This window comes from Alosa sapidissima, chromosome 4, assembly GCF_018492685.1.
Source record: "Alosa sapidissima isolate fAloSap1 chromosome 4, fAloSap1.pri, whole genome shotgun sequence".
Lineage (NCBI taxonomy): Eukaryota > Metazoa > Chordata > Actinopteri > Clupeiformes > Clupeidae > Alosa > Alosa sapidissima.
In genome coordinates this window covers 26,606,235-26,627,809 of record NC_055960.1, presented here as the reverse complement: position 1 = coordinate 26,627,809, position 21,575 = coordinate 26,606,235, and the positions used below count along the sequence as shown (strand labels likewise).

Sequence of the window (21,575 nt, the reverse complement as noted above, 5' to 3'; positions counted from 1 at the left end):
CTGAACATACATCAAAAGTAAAAAAAATGACATGGCCAAAATGATTAACGTAAAATTATTAAGTATAGCCCAGAGCCGTATAGAAGTACTTTTGGTATTCCTGACCTAATGCAGGGTAGCCGCGGGGTCTTAAAAGTCTTTAAATGGTCTTAAATGTCATGTTCCTTAATTAAGGTCTGAAAAAGTCTTAAATTCTGTTGCCGAAGTCTTAATTTTTTAAACGAAGGTCTTAAATTTTAATTATACTAGCCTGCAAGCAAGGTGAAATCGGGGAAAAAACAACAACAATGTGAAAATTCAACAGGGGGTTGCGTAACGTCAGAGATCGTCTAATTTAGTGTTGCACGGTGCACCGACACTACAAAAGTGTCTATTATAGCTATTAGCAGTTGTCACAATACCTAATTTTATTAGTATCAATACTTTTAAGAATGACCGTGTTCTTGTTCGTGTGCACAAGGCGTGCTTCTAGTGCCTCCTCCCCAAGCCTGTGGCTGTGCGTCTTTTCTCCTCACACACATACGCCCAGCTGTCGTGCCATAAACAGCGAGACATGGCTGCTAGTTTAGCTTAAGTGATTCTGTGGTAACACATAATAATAGGCTAATATCAAGTTGATTTGAGTTCACTTGCACCTCTCAACTTTGTGTTGCTAACCAACCTAGGCTATGAGATGTACGTAGGTCTACTATTGGGTTTAATGTCATTTAGAAATAGGCAGTGCAACCTTTGCAAACTTTTACATCTGGACTAATTCTGCTAGCTCGGGTCATGTATGTCATTCGTCATTAGTGCTAAAATCATTATTGAACATGATCCCTTCTATGAACTTGATAGTTTTTTATTTACATATATTTTATCTAATGACAGACAACAATGAATTGCATCCACATATCCTTATACATTATGTGCAACTATTATTCACTAGGCTAAAACCGTGCGACTGAAGGCTACAGTAATTACTCACGTATTTCTTAAAGTGACAAGCACTCAATTACACCTAGGCCTACACACCACATTAAAATTTGCCTAGGTGTAATAGTTAAAAAATAAATATTAAGTATTCAAATGACTAAATATGTTTAGCAATTAAGCAGATTAATAGTAATTATGCAGATTAAAAAAATACTATACATTAACTGTACACTTTATATGAATATGACATTAACTGTACACTTTATATGTGTATGAAATAGAAACATATGAAATAAGCCATAATTTTCCGTGTGTGTGGAAAGAGTCAAGCAGAATCTAGGATGCCCACTGGTGTGAATGATAACACTATATTCAATATTATTGATGATGTCAAGGTGGTCTGGGCCCCCAAATCAAATACATTTTTTAAGAATTATCGAAGAAGTATCGAAATCGCTATTCTTGATGTGGTATCGGTATCGAAACAATAATTTTGGTATTGTGACAACTACACTAGTCTAAATTCTTGGAATATGCGCAAACAATACTTTGGGTTTTCGCACCGGCAGCAATGAATCAACATAATCAGTCGAAAGGAGAGGACAGCACATCACGGGGAAGTGTTGTTTTAATTGTCATTATGGATTTGATCTGGTGTTTTACAACCGCATAATGGGTGTAAAACACCAGATCAGCTTTACTTTCTTGTCCATAACTTGTCTAGGTTATGACACATTTTATTGTTCTTTGTCCTTTGGACAGTGCCTGGTGAGCTCGAACAACAAGGCTTTGAATCAGTTTACACCAGATTTGCCCTTCAATGAGACTGTGTGACATGTTCCAGCAATACTCATCACTTAAACCTCACTGATCACAGGAGAAATGTTCCTGTTGAAACCCACTATCAGAACTAAACAAGGCAACGCTGCATTTAGTTGTTATGCATTCGGACTATGGAGCCAGCTCCCAGATGACAAAAAAAATTGCCCAAATTACTTTTTTGACATCAGGACTCTGAACTAAACTATTTTCAGTTGCCCTTTTTTTTTTACACTGAATAGGCTTAGTCCAGCCAAAACAAGGTTTTGCCTAGCAGTAAGCTGGATAGCTTGACAAATATATCAATAAAATCTGTTTTTCAATTGGGCAACATATAGCAAATGTGAGTGGTAGCTATCACATCCCCCATTCTGTGTTTAAGTGATTAATAAGGTGTGTATGATCTTTGTGCTGTATCAAAATTCCCACAGTTATGAAAGCAGACGGTCAAACAAATGTCTTACTTTTTATTTTTGAGTGGCTCACAAACTAACAATGTTCTATTTTCTGCTCTTCTCTCCCTCCTCCCTTTGGTTGGTTCCACCACCAGGATAAAAGACGCAGATTGACCAGCCCACACTTTCATCCACCATTGTACACAGTATGGCACGCTTTGGCACAAGTTCAGTTTGTTATTGTTTATTAGTTCATTTCTCCATGTTGTATGATTTATAGATAGACTTAAATTGTCATTGTGCAGTTGGTCCGTACAATGCAATTTGCTTGTGCAGCTTTTAAAAATAATACTCACATACACACTCACACACAAAAAATAAATAAATAAGAATACACATTATAAAAAGAACATATCAAGGCATTAACATGGTTCCATTGCTTGAAGTCCACTTTTAAAGTACAACTGTTTTGCTTTGTTTTATAAAATAAACGTTTGAAATGCTATGGAGTGCCCTATTTTTTGACCCTCAAACTGATATATCAATTGTAACTCCTACTTCTCAACAGTTTCTTATTGCAATGTCTCCTCATTTGCTCTATTATTTCTCCTAAGGAGAAACAAGTTGTAAATGAGACTACACTCAAACATATAAGAGATCTCCTGTATTTCTCCTGCTTCACAAACTAATATCTCTTATGTGACTCCTACTTGTCTTATTGCTATGTGTCTCATCTTTTGCTTGTTTTATTTCTCCTAAGGCAAAATTAGGAGAAATAATTGTGACAAAAGTAATACTTAAATGATCCTTAAAAGATAATCACCATTTTGCCTCTTTAGCAACAGAAGGGATACAAATGAGAAGCAAAAGTTTCCTCTGGGGAAATTATTATTATCACGGTATAACCATTTGTGTAAGCAGAAATATTGTTGTGCTGAGTTCTAAGAACAGAGAGTTCAAGTTAAATGTTGTTGCGCTGAGTTCTAAGAAGTGTCCACCCAGACAAACAGGAACTGCACCCTGTCTCTGTGTGGGCAGGGTGCGATTTATAGGGGGGGATGGTGGGGATTCACCTCTGGTTTTCCTATCCCTACCTCTGCTAAATTATTTTTATCCCTGGTGGGGACAACGATTTTCCCCCCCTTGATAGCGATGAATGCAACTTAACTGCTAGCCTACTTAAACTCTTGAAATCTAACGATCTTCACGAATACATCAGAGTAGGCTATTCAGTAGCCTTCTGGCAGACGGCGCATATTTCTGAACGTCATTGAACACAAAAACATTGTAACATTTTAGTGCGGGAACTTCGCAGGGAAAACAGCGCTGAACATGAAACGTTCAGAGCAGCATATCGTCTTACTTTACAGGATCCAATAATAAAACAACTAAATTAACACCTGAGAGTGATAGCGCAAGAAATGCACTGGAGGTTGGCGCTCATGTAGGCCTACAGGACGATTCCCAGCCTCTTGATGATGAAAGAAACGCCGATGTTGCTAGTGACTCTGAAACGCATGTGGTAGGAGGGTGCATTGAGCCGGGGTGCTTTGCTAAATGGAGGGAGGATCGTGAGTGGCTAGCTGTCAGCACAGACGGGTCAAGCTTGTTCCGACATCAGGGACTAACGGCACAGATCCACTTGTACTTCACTTCGTTTTGTCGTGTCGCATTCCACTCTAGTCCTATGGGTGACGTCAAGCAACTTTAACGCGCCCACAAAGCATTCCGGGAAGGCAGTGCTGCATTTGAAATAATGTCGCGCGTCAAAAAGCTGGCCGATGCCCATCTTTATGCAAATGAATCAGTTGAACGCGAGGCGACTCTCCAATGAAAGGACGAGGTTGTAGGACCTTTGTTCTATCACAACGGTGCCTGTGAAACTTTGGTTCCGCTTACAAGACAAATAATGTTTTAACGATCTCTTCCACGACCACCTAGTAGTCCATAAAACAAACGAAACTGCCAATGCTGAACTGAGGTCCATGAGGAAGGCCGATGGAGTGAACATACGATGTCTGAAGGAGGAATTGGGCAGCAAGCAAACATTTAAGGGGTTAATGTGTCTCAGCCGAGTGACGGAGAACAACGACAAAGGCTAGAGACCTTTCGTTAGCGTTTTTTCATCTCCTTGGCCGATAACATTCAGAGCAGGCTCGATGACAACTGCATTTTTTCTGCGGCGGCTGCGCTGAACCCCTCAAATTGGCCCCATAAAGATGAAATCGGGCGGAGGCTGCACGTCAGGGAGTTTTTTGCCCCTCGCCCGACCTATTAGAGCTACTAGCTACATTAGCAGCTAGCGAGTAAGACTACTATAACCTGCTGACTTACTGACATGAAAAAACAGACGTCGTGCTATATCTTTAACTCCTTTATTATCAAAACATTACAAACTTACAGCTGTATAAGTTGTACAAGTCTCTCAAGAGATATCTTCTTTCACGTAGCTCCTCCAAGATGTGCACACATTTTAAAAAGCGCGGCCAGGCAGCCACCACTGTAGGGGCGGAGTGGAGGTGCGTCATAGACAGTGGAGGTGACGTATTTCCGTTCTGGAGTGGAGCTCCACTCCCCATAGGTCTGCAGCCAGGTGCTCTTGGAGAGGGACCTGGCTGCAGACCTCTGGGGGAATTCTATTAGTGGAGCTCCACTCAATAACGGAAATACGTCACCTCCACTTGAATAAGGAAGTAGTCGCTGAAATAACGTGAGACCTCAGGTTTGTGTTATTTGTGTATTTGATATATATATATAATTAAATTAATTGTATATAAATGAACATTAGGTATTGTGATATTCCGTTAACTTAGGTAATTTTACGTTTTTCGCGTTTTTCCTCTGAACATCGACCGATCGTAACTAATGCAGAAAACGAATTAGCGTTACGTATTAACATTGTTTAAGATCATGCTCCTCCACTAGGCTTTTGAGGTAGTTTTAATAAAGATACCAAAAGCAATGATTTATTGTACTGTTGTGTGTTGTAGTTCTGTTGTTGTTCGAAGAGCATGTACACAATGTAGATAAAAGTAAATGGTGTAAGTAGCCTATAAAGTCACTGGCAACAGCAGGACCAGAACAGATGGCACATTTATAGGAATACAGTAGGCTACAAGCAATACAGTAGCCTAGCGTGTGTGTGAGAGAGAGAGATGTGTAGCATACAGTACAAGCAATACAGTACACTTGAACAGATCTAAAAACAAAAGTTTACATTTTGAAATTGAAATGAAGAATCAATAGGAACCAGAATTGATAAGTAGAACTGGAATCAGAATCAATGTTATTTGAGTTTTTTATTTTTCATTTGGAAACGATCTTTGGACAAATGATGTCATTGCCCGAATGTGAAGTTCGTCCCGTACATGAATAGAAAATGTTTCGTGATCTTGGACGGTGGTAAATTGAAATGTGAACAAATTCATGTTTTCAACGTCCAACTGGACAAACTGTCTGGCCAGCACCTCCTCCTGCTCTTCCGCCTCCATGTCCAACACCCGTGGCAGCCAATATTTATTTTTTATCAGCCCACTGTTTTCATTCAACCAGTCTGCTGCCTTTTTTGCCTCTTCGAAGAGCTGAGCAACAAACATTAAAAGGCAGTTCAGTCAATTAATTTTTTTTAGTGGAAGGAACATTGCACTACCATGCCAGGCCTACGCCTACCATGCTCTCACTTGCTTGATGCCTCTCCTGTGTGCAGCAATGGACACTTGTGTACTGTAGGTCTATGTGGGGAGGTCAATAGATGATAATGCATAAAACAGTGTTAAAACATCATAGATCGAATGCGTGTCTATGCAAGAGCCTGTGTTTGTGGTGGTGGTGGTGGTGTGTGTGTGTGTGGAGGGGGGTTCTGTGTTTTAGCGGTCTCAGTAATTAAGGATCTGCATTGACCTGATGTTTAATGTGCAATATATAATCCCTTACCCATTTAGTGTTCTGGTAGTCTTTGCTGAGCTCCTGTATCTCACGCAAACGCTCTTCTCTCTAATACAAAGACAGACATTGTTCATAAGAGTCCTAAAGTGAGTTCACATTCATACTTGAGGTTAGTTGAGATACAACATAGAATACAAATTAAATAGAAATCAACATTGTTAGGGTCATTGTCATCCAGATTGGGTGGTTCAAACATCATAGATCTAATGTGTGTGTCTAAGAGAGTGACTGGATGTGTGGTGGCGGGTGGGTGGGGGTCCTGATTAATGTTTGATGTGCAATATATAACCCCTTACTTCCTCACAACTTGTGTCCTCACATTCTTCATTGAAGTCCTCTAATTCACTGAAACTCTCTTCTCTCTAAGATTGAGACAAACATTGTTCATAAGAGATGCGAGTTCACATTAACACTTGAGTTGAGACACAACTTAGAATTACAATGAAAAAAAATAGAATAGACAACAACTTTGTTTGGGTTATTGTCATCCAGATTGTATGGTTAGTGAAGAAATAAACACCTGTTCAATGGAGACACAGCTGTCACACTGGACTGTTGGAGCTGCTGTTGGGGCTGTAGGAGCTGCTGATGTTGCTGCTGGTGGCCCTGTTATCACAGTAATGAAAAGATGTAAGGTAAAAAAACTGAGAATGCTGCAGTTAACATTACTTAAACTGTCGAATTGAGGCAAGACACTTACCAACTATTATCTGCCCATTACCATCCTAAAATGACCAACAAAAAAAAAATGTGTAATGTGTACTGTTTGTCATAGCAGTTTTATGCTACTATCTCTGCACAATTCCACATCATAGTACCATAGTGTCCAGCTTCCTTTTTCGTGGCACACGGAAAACAGGTGCCACACTACCGTCTGCCGTCTTTCTGCCCTCCTCTGTGAAATGTGCGAATCTTCTTCCATGCCTGTAATTGAACAAATACATGTTTTGTCCTTGCATTTCTCATTTCGATTGAATAGTTATTAATACAGGATTATTCACAAATTATACCCCTCGATCTCCAGATTCTCCATTAACACTGTGCACCACCACCTCCTCAGGTAGGGCATGTCATGCTAAAGAAGAAAAAGTTACAATGCATGGAAAAGGCGCAATATAATGATTCAATGAAATTAAATTTACCACATTTGTTAGATAGCACTTACTATGGAGAAATCAAATGGTGTCTCCAGGGCGATGTACCAAGCATACTGTCAATACAAAGAAATATTAATGGCTCCATGTTTCAGGTGTAAATGTGCTTGCATTAAGCTTAAAAACAGTGTTCTCTGTTACACTGTTAGTGTGCCTAATGGGCATGGTGTGTTACTAAATGCAAGCTTAGCAACTCACCATGATCATGAAAATTCCACAGTCAACACCAAAATGTTGCTGTGGGAGGCCCTGTAACATGAAGAACATGCGCAATGAATAATTTTAGTAATTATGTTGTTTCCTAATTACATATGCACTAATTCTTAACTGTTATCACCTCAATGTCCAGCCCTGTCTGTTCCTGCCAAGGTCCTGGTGCTATCCTCTGTGCAAGAGCCCTGTTAAGAGTCAAAATAGTATTAGAAGGAATCTCTGAAACAATACACATAGAATATAATTCAGCGCTTATGCAGCTCTGACAAGTAAATAGAACGTGATTGTCAAGAGTAGTTACTTTAATGTGGGCAAGTCAGGGGAACGTGACTGCCCAGACACTGACTAGTATTTTGATATGGCTTTTGGCTAGTCAGGGGAACATGACTGCCATGGTAAATCATCCTATTGTAACCTCAAAATGTGTTGATAAGGCTTGTGCCCAAAGCCTTGTTCTTTCTTGGCATACATCGAGTCCATGAACAAGATTAATGTTTTCAGTGGCTCCATGACCTAAGGGAACACAGTCTTGACAATAAGATGGAAGTTAAAGCTTTTTCCCCCCTAACATCAAGGTTACTGAAATTTACTACTGGGTTTTACAACCTTTTAGTCAATATTGTTGCTTGACAAACTTTTTAAGGATGCCCGGTCACTTACACAAAGCAGATAATGCCCTCGAGTCCACAGAGGAAATATCAGTGTCTTCTTCGCGTAATCCACCTTAAAGAAGAATGTTTTTTTTTTTGTTATTGTGAATCATTTCATTTCTATCCGTATTCAAGCTACATGTATGCCTGCATACTTACAGGAAGACTATGCAGAGGGTCACAATCCATGGGTGGGAGCCATGTTGGGGGCGTGTGAAGGTCCATGATGAAAACATCTTTCCCCTACAGAAAAATACAGCTCTGTTGTTGTGTCTGTTACAGTAGACACTACTGGCAAAGTTATCATTCAAAACATGCATGCAGACATACCTGAAGTTGGACCATCTCCTGAACCAACCTCAAACAAGCATTCCCCACCTGTAAAACAACACCTTTCTTAAACCTTTCTGGTAAAAATAATGTGTCAAACCATAAAGAGACAAAAAGTATCTCACAGACAATCCGACCGTACGTGTGGTAGACAAAGTCTTACCATTATTTATAGGACTAAAACAAGGTATTCATGATGGATTACATAGCACCTTGTCTTTCCATATCCACATATTTTACCCACCACAGAGTCCATCTCCCTGTTTGTCCCCAAGGTCAGTAAATTCTCCCTGGTTAGACATGTTGGACCAGCTTTAACAATGAGCTCATTTGCTGGCCCACTGTCATTCAGTACGTAGTTGAACTGTTATGAAGACACAACCAAAGAAGTGGCACTGGTAAAAATGCTTCAATTTAGCAATCAACCCAGAGAAAATGTACAGACAATATGGCAAGTCTTGTTCAGAAAAGTTTAGTCTTTAATTTATACCAGCTTTTCCTGAAGGGGATGAACTCCATTAGGACCCCACGAACTTCTGCAGGGCCTGATATTAACAATGACAGTCAGTGCTGCACAGTCCTGCCCACAGTGAGTTGAAGCGTTCAACAGACAAGGTTCACTTTGCGGTGACACTTCAATTACAGGTGGCTGTAGACCTTCCGGATGACTTTGCTGTGATGTTCTGTCTGGCAATGTTTTTGCACCTTAAGATTAGGTAAGAAGGACAAAACAGAAAACAACATTATGCGATTGTCAAAAGACTTTGTAACGGAAATTATGTGGAAGATGTAAAGTTTGATGTTAACCTAGTAGCACTTGGCCCAAGTCTGACAGGGTGACACTGTTCAGGTCTTGAACCTGAAGACCCCTTCTCAGCTGGCGTTTCAGCAGTGTGTTGTTTTGCTGGTTGTTCCTGTGCTCTATGATGTTCCGCATCAGGAAGATGTGAGCAGATGGTCCCATGTTGTTTAGAAAGTAATTGTTCTTCCTCAGACAAGCGAACAGTTGCTCAGCCACCTGACTGTTCAGAGTTGCCTGCAGTTCAGGAGCAATGAAGATTCTGCGCAGCACATCCTGTGGATCTTTTGTGTTTGACTGGTGGAATTTGTCATAGAGGACGTAGTGCTTTCCTGAGCCTGTCACAGGATGGCCATTGGAATCCGGTTGACTTACAGCAATACAACATCAACCAGTGATGTAGTAGTATATGCTGGACCTTGTAGGCCTACTATTGACTATGATGCGGTGTGTGTCAGTGTGGCATATGTGCCAAGAACAGTTTTAAAACACAAGAAAGTAAGTCCCCACTTATTGTACAATTGACAACATTTATCAGTGAATTGGTGTGTGAGTATGGCATGTGCCAAGAACAGTTCAACAACACAGGCAAAGTGAGTGTGTACGTACTTAAATACAATATTAACCAGCGATTTGTGTTTGTTGAAACCTCAACCTCAGCAGTGATCATCAACACGGGTGTACTGCAGGGCTGTGTCCTCGTTTGTAGTCGCCACGTAGAACATGTAGTGTGAGTAAGACAGGTGCCAAGAACAGGTATAAATATAATACCAACCATGTTTGTGAGTGTGCCATAAGTGCCAAGAACAACAAAACAGGCAAAGTGAGTGTGTACGCACTAAAAATACAATACCAACCAGTGATGCACTTACTGCAATGTCAACCTGTGATGTAGTGTTTTGCACGACCCTGAAATATTGATGCAGTGCTTGTGGGTGTGGCATACGTGCCAAGAACAGTTTTAAAACACAGGCTAGTAAGTGTGCATACTGCAATATCAACCAGTGTGTGAGTAACACAAACAGCAGAGTAAACTTGATGTGTACGTAAAATGTGTGTGCAAAGAACAGTTCAAAACGACTGACAAAGTGAGTGTGTACGCATTAAAATACAACACCAATCAGTGATGCAATATCAACCAGTGTGTGAGTAACACAAACAGCAGAGTAAACTTGGTGTGTACGTAAAATGTGTGTGCAAAGAACAGTTCAAAACGACTGACAAAGTGAGTGTGTACGCATTAAAATACAACACCAATCAGTGATGCAATATCAACCAGTGTGTGAGTAACACAAACAGCAGAGTAAACTTGATGTGTACGTAAAATGTGTGTGCAAAGAACAGTTCAAAACGACTGACAAAGTGAGTGTGTACGCATTAAAATACAACACCAATCAGTGATGCAATATCAACCAGTGTGTGAGTAACACAAACAGCAGAGTAAACTTGATGTGTACGTAAAATGTGTGTGCAAAGAACAGTTCAAAACGACTGACAAAGTGAGTGTGTACGCATTAAAATACAACACCAATCAGTGATGCAATGCTTGTGGGTGTGGCATAAGTGCCAAGAACAGTTTAAAAACACAGGCTAGTAAGTGTGCACTTACTGCAATGTCAACCTGTGATGTAGTGTTTTGCACAACCCTGAAATATTGATGCAGAGCTTGTGGGTATGACATGTGCAAAGAACAGTTCAAAACAACTGTCAAAGTGAGTGTGTACGCACTAAAATACAACACCAATCAGTGATGCAGTGCTAGTGGGTGTGGCATACGTGCCAAGAACAGTTTAAAAACACAGGCTACAAAGACAACGAAATGCAGTTTGTGTCTAACCAGAACGGCAAAAAAGTGCAATGTAACACACAAAGTTTAGACAGGTGGTGCATAGGCAGAACAAGAAATATAGCACAGTGTAGACAGTAGTATGCAGTTGGTTTACAGAAGGTGGTTTAGAGTAATATAAATTAGATATAAATATGTGCAGTGTATTAGCAGTTATCTTATAAGAACAGAACAAATATGGCTATGTAATATGAACAATTTATGAACGTGTACAGATATGTGCAATGTAGTAGCAGTAACAATATAATAGTATTAAGAATAATATAAATATATGTAGTGTATTAACAGAATATGTTACAGAAAAATAGAATAAATATGGATATTCAGTATGAACCATATAGACAGATATGTACAGCTATGTGCAGAGTGTCAACAGTACTATTGTAGTGCAGAAACAGTAACATTATAAGAAGTAAGAATAAGTGTATTCTGCAGAATGGATAGTATGAAGAGCAGTAGAATATGTAAGTTTAATTAATACAAGTGTAAAAATACAACACAAGTGTAAAAATACAACACCAATCGGTGATGCAGTGCTTGTGGGTGTGGCATACGTGCCAAAAAAGAAACATGACTAAAGTGAGAGAAAATGATGCACTACTGACACTATAACCAGTAATGTGGTTTGTGAGTTTAGCGATATACCATACAACAACTTATGTGTTGCGTGAGTAAGGCATGTGCCTGTACTGCCCTAAAGAATTAACAAATGTTGCAGTGTGTGGGTAAGCCTGACCATGACAGAGGCATGCGCCAAGGTAAAACAAACAGCAGAGTAAACTTGATGCACTGACTAGTGCCACCATCATGTTTTTAACAATACCAGTGGTATTAAATATATTGTGAATGTGGATCATACAGTGTGTTTTTTTTATGTTAAAAGTTGCACTTGTTGAATAAACTACTTTGAGAGGTGGATAAACTCTAATAAGAGGATAAACTCTACTTCTGAAATGTCTGAGGTGGATAAACTGCGTTTAGCCTCCACTACATCACTACCTAAAGTTAGCAAATCTACTTGAATACTGTTACCTACATCTTAACCAACGACAGCCGTTTTTTCTCTCTCTCTATCATATCGAGCGCTTGAGCATACTGTAGCGCTCATCTTGCCTCCGAGCGCTACGGTGCACCAACATCAACTATTAGGGTTAGAGTTAGAAAATCTACTTGAATAGCACTACTGTATCCTCTTCCATCAAACCAGACAATACAAACAACATTATTTAGACAGCATTATTAACAATATTTTTTTTATTTTTTTTATTTACTATTAAGAAAAACGAAATGAGGTCTTCACGCTCAACAAACTATGCTACACTAAGCACTAAGCCTATGCTTAATCGAAGTAATTCGTTATTTCATCACCATAAAATAATCAACAGACAAGATTCATGTGAACTCAACAACTATCACCACCACATATGTAGTACTATTTCCATTTCGGGCACTTAACCTATCTTGCTGCGTCAATTCACTGACAAGCCCCGAGTGGCAGCCTCCTCTCTTCCTCCATCAATTTACCTCAGACTGACAGCAACGCATAACGTTAACGAAAATCTCTAGTGCCAAAATCAGCGCCACAATTAACGCTTCAACATCGGAAAGTGAGTGCACATTCACTTGCCCTCTCTCATTTTATATGTAATTTGTTAACTTAAACACACATATTAACAGGTGTTAGTAAGGTGTCTCTATTAGGCTATTGAGCGCTTGAGCAGCTTTCGTCTCACCTCTGAGCGCACGTAAATTGGCAATTTAATCGGTTTCAGCTAAAAGGCGCACCATCATCAAGTAACGTTAACGTTACTAATTTAAGTTAGAAAAATACATATACTTAATTACTGTAGCCTACACCAAGCCAGACAATAGAGACAAAAGTCTATCAACTGCTTAGACGAACGACACGCAGGACGTCTCCATCTACTATAGCAGCTATGCTGCACCATGAATTAATCGATCCTTTAGAGCCATGTAAACTCAACTACCAAAAGTCAATATCAAATTAATTTTACCTCTAGGCCTACATCTGAAGGCTAACAAGGAGGGTAACTCATCTGAAGGCTTTCCCCATGTTTGCTACAATAGAGGGTACTTACCTTGAATAGGGTCGCACTGCTGTCTCTAGATAAACGGTCTTCACCTTCATCAATTTACCACAGACTGACAATTTGACAGTACAAGTTACCTAAAGTTATCATGCATTGGTGACGACATCATTAAAAAAACCAATTACCATCACTTAATCTACAAAATATGCTTGTTTCTGGGGAGAAAATACACTGTAGCAGTTGGTATCAAGAGACTCTCTTAGAGAGTATCCAATAGTATCAGATTGGCATAGAATGCCACTTTACCCACCAATCACAGACATATACTATCAGAGAATGACGTTTATTCTGGTCTGTATCTGGGGAGAGAAATGAGGGTTAGGAAGAAAATAAACGCATAAAGTAAGCCTAAGTCACCTATTAGAGCTACTAGCTACATTAGCAGCTAGCGAGTAAGACTACTATAACCTGCTGACTTACTGACATGAAAAAACAGACGTCGTGCTATATCTTTAACTCCTTTATTATCAAAACATTACAAACTTACAGCTGTATAAGTTGTACAAGTCTCTCAAGAGATATCTTCTTTCACGTAGCTCCTCCAAGATGTGCACACATTTTAAAAAGCGCGGCCAGGCAGCCACCACTGTAGGGGCGGAGTGGAGGTGCGTCATAGACAGTGGAGGTGACGTATTTCCGTTCTGGAGTGGAGCTCCACTCCCCATAGGTCTGCAGCCAGGTGCTCTTGAATTTACGTGCGCTCAGAGGTGAGACGAAAGCTGCTCAAGCGCTCAATAGCCTAATAGAGACACCTTACTAACACCTGTTAATATGTGTGTTTAAGTTAACAAATTACATATAAAATGAGAGAGGGCAAGTGAATGTGCACTCACTTTCCGATGTTGAAGCGTTAATTGTGGCGCTGATTTTGGCACTAGAGATTTTCGTTAACGTTATGCGTTGCTGTCAGTCTGAGGTAAATTGATGGAGGAAGAGAGGAGGCTGCCACTCGGGGCTTGTCAGTGAATTGACGCAGCAAGATAGGTTAAGTGCCCGAAATGGAAATAGTACTACATATGTGGTGGTGATAGTTGTTGAGTTCACATGAATCTTGTCTGTTGATTATTTTATGGTGATGAAATAACGAATTACTTCGATTAAGCATAGGCTTAGTGCTTAGTGTAGCATAGTTTGTTGAGCGTGAAGACCTCATTTCGTTTTTCTTAATAGTAAATAAAAAAAATAAAAAAAATATTGTTAATAATGCTGTCTAAATAATGTTGTTTGTATTGTCTGGTTTGATGGAAGAGGATACAGTAGTGCTATTCAAGTAGATTTTCTAACTCTAACCCTAATAGTTGATGTTGGTGCACCGTAGCGCTCGGAGGCAAGATGAGCGCTACAGTATGCTCAAGCGCTCGATATGATAGAGAGAGAGAAAAAACGGCTGTCGTTGGTTAAGATGTAGGTAACAGTATTCAAGTAGATTTGCTAACTTTAGGTAGTGATGTAGTGGAGGCTAAACGCAGTTTATCCACCTCAGACATTTCAGAAGTAGAGTTTATCCTCTTATTAGAGTTTATCCACCTCTCAAAGTAGTTTATTCAACAAGTGCAACTTTTAACATAAAAAAAACACACTGTATGATCCACATTCACAATATATTTAATACCACTGGTATTGTTAAAAACATGATGGTGGCACTAGTCAGTGCATCAAGTTTACTCTGCTGTTTGTTTTACCTTGGCGCATGCCTCTGTCATGGTCAGGCTTACCCACACACTGCAACATTTGTTAATTCTTTAGGGCAGTACAGGCACATGCCTTACTCACGCAACACATAAGTTGTTGTATGGTATATCGCTAAACTCACAAACCACATTACTGGTTATAGTGTCAGTAGTGCATCATTTTCTCTCACTTTAGTCATGTTTCTTTTTTGGCACGTATGCCACACCCACAAGCACTGCATCACCGATTGGTGTTGTATTTTTACACTTGTGTTGTATTTTTACACTTGTATTAATTAAACTTACATATTCTACTGCTCTTCATACTATCCATTCTGCAGAATACACTTATTCTTACTTCTTATAATGTTACTGTTTCTGCACTACAATAGTACTGTTGACACTCTGCACATAGCTGTACATATCTGTCTATATGGTTCATACTGAATATCCATATTTATTCTATTTTTCTGTAACATATTCTGTTAATACACTACATATATTTATATTATTCTTAATACTATTATATTGTTACTGCTACTACATTGCACATATCTGTACACGTTCATAAATTGTTCATATTACATAGCCATATTTGTTCTGTTCTTATAAGATAACTGCTAATACACTGCACATATTTATATCTAATTTATATTACTCTAAACCACCTTCTGTAAACCAACTGCATACTACTGTCTACACTGTGCTATATTTCTTGTTCTGCCTATGCACCACCTGTCTAAACTTTGTGTGTTACATTGCACTTTTTTGCCGTTCTGGTTAGACACAAACTGCATTTCGTTGTCTTTGTAGCCTGTGTTTTTAAACTGTTCTTGGCACGTATGCCACACCCACTAGCACTGCATCACTGATTGGTGTTGTATTTTAGTGCGTACACACTCACTTTGACAGTTGTTTTGAACTGTTCTTTGCACATGTCATACCCACAAGCTCTGCATCAATATTTCAGGGTTGTGCAAAACACTACATCACAGGTTGACATTGCAGTAAGTGCACACTTACTAGCCTGTGTTTTTAAACTGTTCTTGGCACTTATGCCACACCCACAAGCATTGCATCACTGATTGGTGTTGTATTTTAATGCGTACACACTCACTTTGTCAGTCGTTTTGAACTGTTCTTTGCACACACATTTTACGTACACATCAAGTTTACTCTGCTGTTTGTGTTACTCACACACTGGTTGATATTGCATCACTGATTGGTGTTGTATTTTAATGCGTACACACTCACTTTGTCAGTCGTTTTGAACTGTTCTTTGCACACACATTTTACGTACACATCAAGTTTACTCTGCTGTTTGTGTTACTCACACACTGGTTGATATTGCATCACTGATTGGTGTTGTATTTTAATGCGTACACACTCACTTTGTCAGTCGTTTTGAACTGTTCTTTGCACACACATTTTACGTACACACCAAGTTTACTCTGCTGTTTGTGTTACTCACACACTGGTTGATATTGCATCACTGATTGGTGTTGTATTTTAATGCGTACACACTCACTTTGTCAGTCGTTTTGAACTGTTCTTTGCACACACATTTTACGTACACATCAAGTTTACTCTGCTGTTTGTGTTACTCACACACTGGTTGATATTGCAGTATGCACACTTACTAGCCTGTGTTTTAAAACTGTTCTTGGCACGTATGCCACACCCACAAGCACTGCATCAATATTTCAGGGTCGTGCAAAACACTACATCACAGGTTGACATTGCAGTAAGTGCATCACTGGTTGGTATTGTATTTTTAGTGCGTACACACTCACTTTGCCTGTTTTGTTGTTCTTGGCACTTATGGCACACTCACAAACATGGTTGGTATTATATTTATACCTGTTCTTGGCACCTGTCTTACTCACACTACATGTTCTACGTGGCGACTACAAACGAGGACACAGCCCTGCAGTACACCCGTGTTGATGATCACTGCTGAGGTTGAGGTTTCAACAAACACAAATCGCTGGTTAATATTGTATTTAAGTACGTACACACTCACTTTGCCTGTGTTGTTGAACTGTTCTTGGCACATGCCATACTCACACACCAATTCACTGATAAATGTTGTCAATTGTACAATAAGTGGGGACTTACTTTCTTGTGTTTTAAAACTGTTCTTGGCACATATGCCACACTGACACACACCGCATCATAGTCAATAGTAGGCCTACAAGGTCCAGCATATACTACTACATCACTGGTTGATGTTGTATTGCTGTAAGTCAACCGGATTCCAATGGCCATCCTGTGACAGGCTCAGGAAAGCACTACGTCCTCTATGACAAATTCCACCAGTCAAACACAAAAGATCCACAGGATGTGCTGCGCAGAATCTTCATTGCTCCTGAACTGCAGGCAACTCTGAACAGTCAGGTGGCTGAGCAACTGTTCGCTTGTCTGAGGAAGAACAATTACTTTCTAAACAACATGGGACCATCTGCTCACATCTTCCTGATGCGGAACATCATAGAGCACAGGAACAACCAGCAAAACAACACACTGCTGAAACGCCAGCTGAGAAGGGGTCTTCAGGTTCAAGACCTGAACAGTGTCACCCTGTCAGACTTGGGCCAAGTGCTACTAGGTTAACATCAAACTTTACATCTTCCACATAATTTCCGTTACAAAGTCTTTTGACAATCGCATAATGTTGTTTTCTGTTTTGTCCTTCTTACCTAATCTTAAGGTGCAAAAACATTGCCAGACAGAACATCACAGCAAAGTCATCCGGAAGGTCTACAGCCACCTGTAATTGAAGTGTCACCGCAAAGTGAACCTTGTCTGTTGAACGCTTCAACTCACTGTGGGCAGGACTGTGCAGCACTGACTGTCATTGTTAATATCAGGCCCTGCAGAAGTTCGTGGGGTCCTAATGGAGTTCATCCCCTTCAGGAAAAGCTGGTATAAATTAAAGACTAAACTTTTCTGAACAAGACTTGCCATATTGTCTGTACATTTTCTCTGGGTTGATTGCTAAATTGAAGCATTTTTACCAGTGCCACTTCTTTGGTTGTGTCTTCATAACAGTTCAACTACGTACTGAATGACAGTGGGCCAGCAAATGAGCTCATTGTTAAAGCTGGTCCAACATGTCTAACCAGGGAGAATTTACTGACCTTGGGGACAAACAGGGAGATGGACTCTGTGGTGGGTAAAATATGTGGATATGGAAAGACAAGGTGCTATGTAATCCATCATGAATACCTTGTTTTAGTCCTATAAATAATGGTAAGACTTTGTCTACCACACGTACGGTCGGATTGTCTGTGAGATACTTTTTGTCTCTTTATGGTTTGACACATTATTTTTACCAGAAAGGTTTAAGAAAGGTGTTGTTTTACAGGTGGGGAATGCTTGTTTGAGGTTGGTTCAGGAGATGGTCCAACTTCAGGTATGTCTGCATGCATGTTTTGAATGATAACTTTGCCAGTAGTGTCTACTGTAACAGACACAACAACAGAGCTGTATTTTTCTGTAGGGGAAAGATGTTTTCATCATGGACCTTCACACGCCCCCAACATGGCTCCCACCCATGGATTGTGACCCTCTGCATAGTCTTCCTGTAAGTATGCAGGCATACATGTAGCTTGAATACGGATAGAAATGAAATGATTCACAATAACAAAAAAAAAAACATTCTTCTTTAAGGTGGATTACGCGAAGAAGACACTGATATTTCCTCTGTGGACTCGAGGGCATTATCTGCTTTGTGTAAGTGACCGGGCATCCTTAAAAAGTTTGTCAAGCAACAATATTGACTAAAAGGTTGTAAAACCCAGTAGTAAATTTCAGTAACCTTGATGTTAGGGGGGAAAAAGCTTTAACTTCCATCTTATTGTCAAGACTGTGTTCCCTTAGGTCATGGAGCCACTGAAAACATTAATCTTGTTCATGGACTCGATGTATGCCAAGAAAGAACAAGGCTTTGGGCACAAGCCTTATCAACACATTTTGAGGTTACAATAGGATGATTTACCATGGCAGTCATGTTCCCCTGACTAGCCAAAAGCCATATCAAAATACTAGTCAGTGTCTGGGCAGTCACGTTCCCCTGACTTGCCCACATTAAAGTAACTACTCTTGACAATCACGTTCTATTTACTTGTCAGAGCTGCATAAGCGCTGAATTATATTCTATGTGTATTGTTTCAGAGATTCCTTCTAATACTATTTTGACTCTTAACAGGGCTCTTGCACAGAGGATAGCACCAGGACCTTGGCAGGAACAGACAGGGCTGGACATTGAGGTGATAACAGTTAAGAATTAGTGCATATGTAATTAGGAAACAACATAATTACTAAAATTATTCATTGCGCATGTTCTTCATGTTACAGGGCCTCCCACAGCAACATTTTGGTGTTGACTGTGGAATTTTCATGATCATGGTGAGTTGCTAAGCTTGCATTTAGTAACACACCATGCCCATTAGGCACACTAACAGTGTAACAGAGAACACTGTTTTTAAGCTTAATGCAAGCACATTTACACCTGAAACATGGAGCCATTAATATTTCTTTGTATTGACAGTATGCTTGGTACATCGCCCTGGAGACACCATTTGATTTCTCCATAGTAAGTGCTATCTAACAAATGTGGTAAATTTAATTTCATTGAATCATTATATTGCGCCTTTTCCATGCATTGTAACTTTTTCTTCTTTAGCATGACATGCCCTACCTGAGGAGGTGGTGGTGCACAGTGTTAATGGAGAATCTGGAGATCGAGGGGTATAATTTGTGAATAATCCTGTATTAATAACTATTCAATCGAAATGAGAAATGCAAGGACAAAACATGTATTTGTTCAATTACAGGCATGGAAGAAGATTCGCACATTTCACAGAGGAGGGCAGAAAGACGGCAGACGGTAGTGTGGCACCTGTTTTCCGTGTGCCACGAAAAAGGAAGCTGGACACTATGGTACTATGATGTGGAATTGTGCAGAGATAGTAGCATAAAACTGCTATGACAAACAGTACACATTACACATTTTTTTTTTGTTGGTCATTTTAGGATGGTAATGGGCAGATAATAGTTGGTAAGTGTCTTGCCTCAATTCGACAGTTTAAGTAATGTTAACTGCAGCATTCTCAGTTTTTTTACCTTACATCTTTTCATTACTGTGATAACAGGGCCACCAGCAGCAACATCAGCAGCTCCTACAGCCCCAACAGCAGCTCCAACAGTCCAGTGTGACAGCTGTGTCTCCATTGAACAGGTGTTTATTTCTTCACTAACCATACAATCTGGATGACAATAACCCAAACAAAGTTGTTGTCTATTCTATTTTTTTTCATTGTAATTCTAAGTTGTGTCTCAACTCAAGTGTTAATGTGAACTCGCATCTCTTATGAACAATGTTTGTCTCAATCTTAGAGAGAAGAGAGTTTCAGTGAATTAGAGGACTTCAATGAAGAATGTGAGGACACAAGTTGTGAGGAAGTAAGGGGTTATATATTGCACATCAAACATTAATCAGGACCCCCACCCACCCGCCACCACACATCCAGTCACTCTCTTAGACACACACATTAGATCTATGATGTTTGAACCACCCAATCTGGATGACAATGACCCTAACAATGTTGATTTCTATTTAATTTGTATTCTATGTTGTATCTCAACTAACCTCAAGTATGAATGTGAACTCACTTTAGGACTCTTATGAACAATGTCTGTCTTTGTATTAGAGAGAAGAGCGTTTGCGTGAGATACAGGAGCTCAGCAAAGACTACCAGAACACTAAATGGGTAAGGGATTATATATTGCACATTAAACATCAGGTCAATGCAGATCCTTAATTACTGAGACCGCTAAAACACAGAACCCCCCTCCACACACACACACACCACCACCACCACCACAAACACAGGCTCTTGCATAGACACGCATTCGATCTATGATGTTTTAACACTGTTTTATGCATTATCATCTATTGACCTCCCCACATAGACCTACAGTACACAAGTGTCCATTGCTGCACACAGGAGAGGCATCAAGCAAGTGAGAGCATGGTAGGCGTAGGCCTGGCATGGTAGTGCAATGTTCCTTCCACTAAAAAAAATTAATTGACTGAACTGCCTTTTAATGTTTGTTGCTCAGCTCTTCGAAGAGGCAAAAAAGGCAGCAGACTGGTTGAATGAAAACAGTGGGCTGATAAAAAATAAATATTGGCTGCCACGGGTGTTGGACATGGAGGCGGAAGAGCAGGAGGAGGTGCTGGCCAGACAGTTTGTCCAGTTGGACGTTGAAAACATGAATTTGTTCACATTTCAATTTACCACCGTCCAAGATCACGAAACATTTTCTATTCATGTACGGGACGAACTTCACATTCGGGCAATGACATCATTTGTCCAAAGATCGTTTCCAAATGAAAAATAAAAAACTCAAATAACATTGATTCTGATTCCAGTTCTACTTATCAATTCTGGTTCCTATTGATTCTTCATTTCAATTTCAAAATGTAAACTTTTGTTTTTAGATCTGTTCAAGTGTACTGTATTGCTTGTACTGTATGCTACACATCTCTCTCTCTCACACACACGCTAGGCTACTGTATTGCTTGTAGCCTACTGTATTCCTATAAATGTGCCATCTGTTCTGGTCCTGCTGTTGCCAGTGACTTTATAGGCTACTTACACCATTTACTTTTATCTACATTGTGTACATGCTCTTCGAACAACAACAGAACTACAACACAC

The 21,575-nt window shown here is 39.8% G+C and overlaps 2 protein-coding genes across 15 annotated transcripts; one reads left to right on the top strand and one right to left on the bottom strand.

The window, feature by feature from the left end:
- Positions 1-5,409: 5,409 nt before the first annotated feature.
- LOC121707712 lies at positions 5,410-11,168 on the bottom strand. 7 transcript variants are annotated; one of them, XM_042090449.1, is made up of 17 exons: positions 9,229-11,168; positions 8,912-9,126; positions 8,666-8,785; positions 8,422-8,469; positions 8,251-8,334; positions 8,102-8,164; positions 7,857-7,954; positions 7,566-7,626; positions 7,427-7,477; positions 7,240-7,284; positions 7,085-7,149; positions 6,893-6,998; positions 6,775-6,799; positions 6,595-6,680; positions 6,371-6,436; positions 6,063-6,122; positions 5,410-5,710 (listed from the first exon to the last, which is right to left on the bottom strand). In XM_042090449.1, exons 1-17 carry the CDS (start codon positions 9,383-9,385, stop codon positions 5,429-5,431), a joined length of 1,632 nt encoding a protein of 543 aa, XP_041946383.1. In that variant the 5' UTR covers positions 9,386-11,168; the 3' UTR covers positions 5,410-5,428. The 7 variants fall into 7 exon arrangements, 4 of the variants coding, with proteins under 4 accessions (XP_041946383.1, XP_041946384.1, XP_041946385.1 ...); XR_006031382.1 differs by having other exon boundaries at positions 5,683-5,710; positions 6,394-6,436; XM_042090450.1 differs by lacking the exon at positions 8,666-8,785.
- A 4,347-nt stretch (positions 11,169-15,515) lies between these two features.
- On the top strand, positions 15,516-21,274 carry LOC121707819. 8 transcript variants are annotated; one of them, XR_006031410.1, is made up of 17 exons: positions 15,516-17,455; positions 17,558-17,772; positions 17,899-18,018; positions 18,215-18,262; positions 18,350-18,433; positions 18,520-18,582; positions 18,730-18,827; positions 19,058-19,118; positions 19,207-19,257; positions 19,400-19,444; positions 19,535-19,599; positions 19,686-19,791; positions 19,885-19,909; positions 20,004-20,089; positions 20,248-20,290; positions 20,562-20,621; positions 20,974-21,001. XR_006031410.1 is itself a non-coding variant. In XM_042090645.1 (17 exons), exons 1-17 carry the CDS (start codon positions 17,299-17,301, stop codon positions 21,253-21,255), a joined length of 1,632 nt encoding a protein of 543 aa, XP_041946579.1. In that variant the 5' UTR covers positions 15,516-17,298; the 3' UTR covers positions 21,256-21,274. The 8 variants fall into 8 exon arrangements, 5 of the variants coding, with proteins under 5 accessions (XP_041946579.1, XP_041946580.1, XP_041946583.1 ...); XM_042090645.1 differs by having other exon boundaries at positions 20,248-20,313; positions 20,974-21,274; XR_006031411.1 differs by lacking the exon at positions 19,885-19,909 and having other exon boundaries at positions 20,248-20,313; positions 20,974-21,050.
- Positions 21,275-21,575: the final 301 nt, after the last annotated feature.

Coding starts and splice junctions, on each gene's coding strand:
- LOC121707712 (XM_042090449.1), bottom strand. CDS start 9,385: ATGGGACCATCTGCTCACATCTTCCTGATGCGGAACATCATAGAGCAC. Junction 7,150..7,239: donor CACCATTTGATTTCTCCATA/GTAAGTGCTATC, acceptor TTTCTTCTTTAG/CATGACATGCCCTACCTGAG. Junction 6,123..6,370: donor AGGACACAAGTTGTGAGGAA/GTAAGGGGTTAT, acceptor TCTTTGTATTAG/AGAGAAGAGCGTTTGCGTGA.
- LOC121707819 (XM_042090645.1), top strand. CDS start 17,299: ATGGGACCATCTGCTCACATCTTCCTGATGCGGAACATCATAGAGCAC. Junction 18,828..19,057: donor CCTTATCAACACATTTTGAG/GTTACAATAGGA, acceptor GACTCTTAACAG/GGCTCTTGCACAGAGGATAG. Junction 20,314..20,561: donor AGGACACAAGTTGTGAGGAA/GTAAGGGGTTAT, acceptor TCTTTGTATTAG/AGAGAAGAGCGTTTGCGTGA.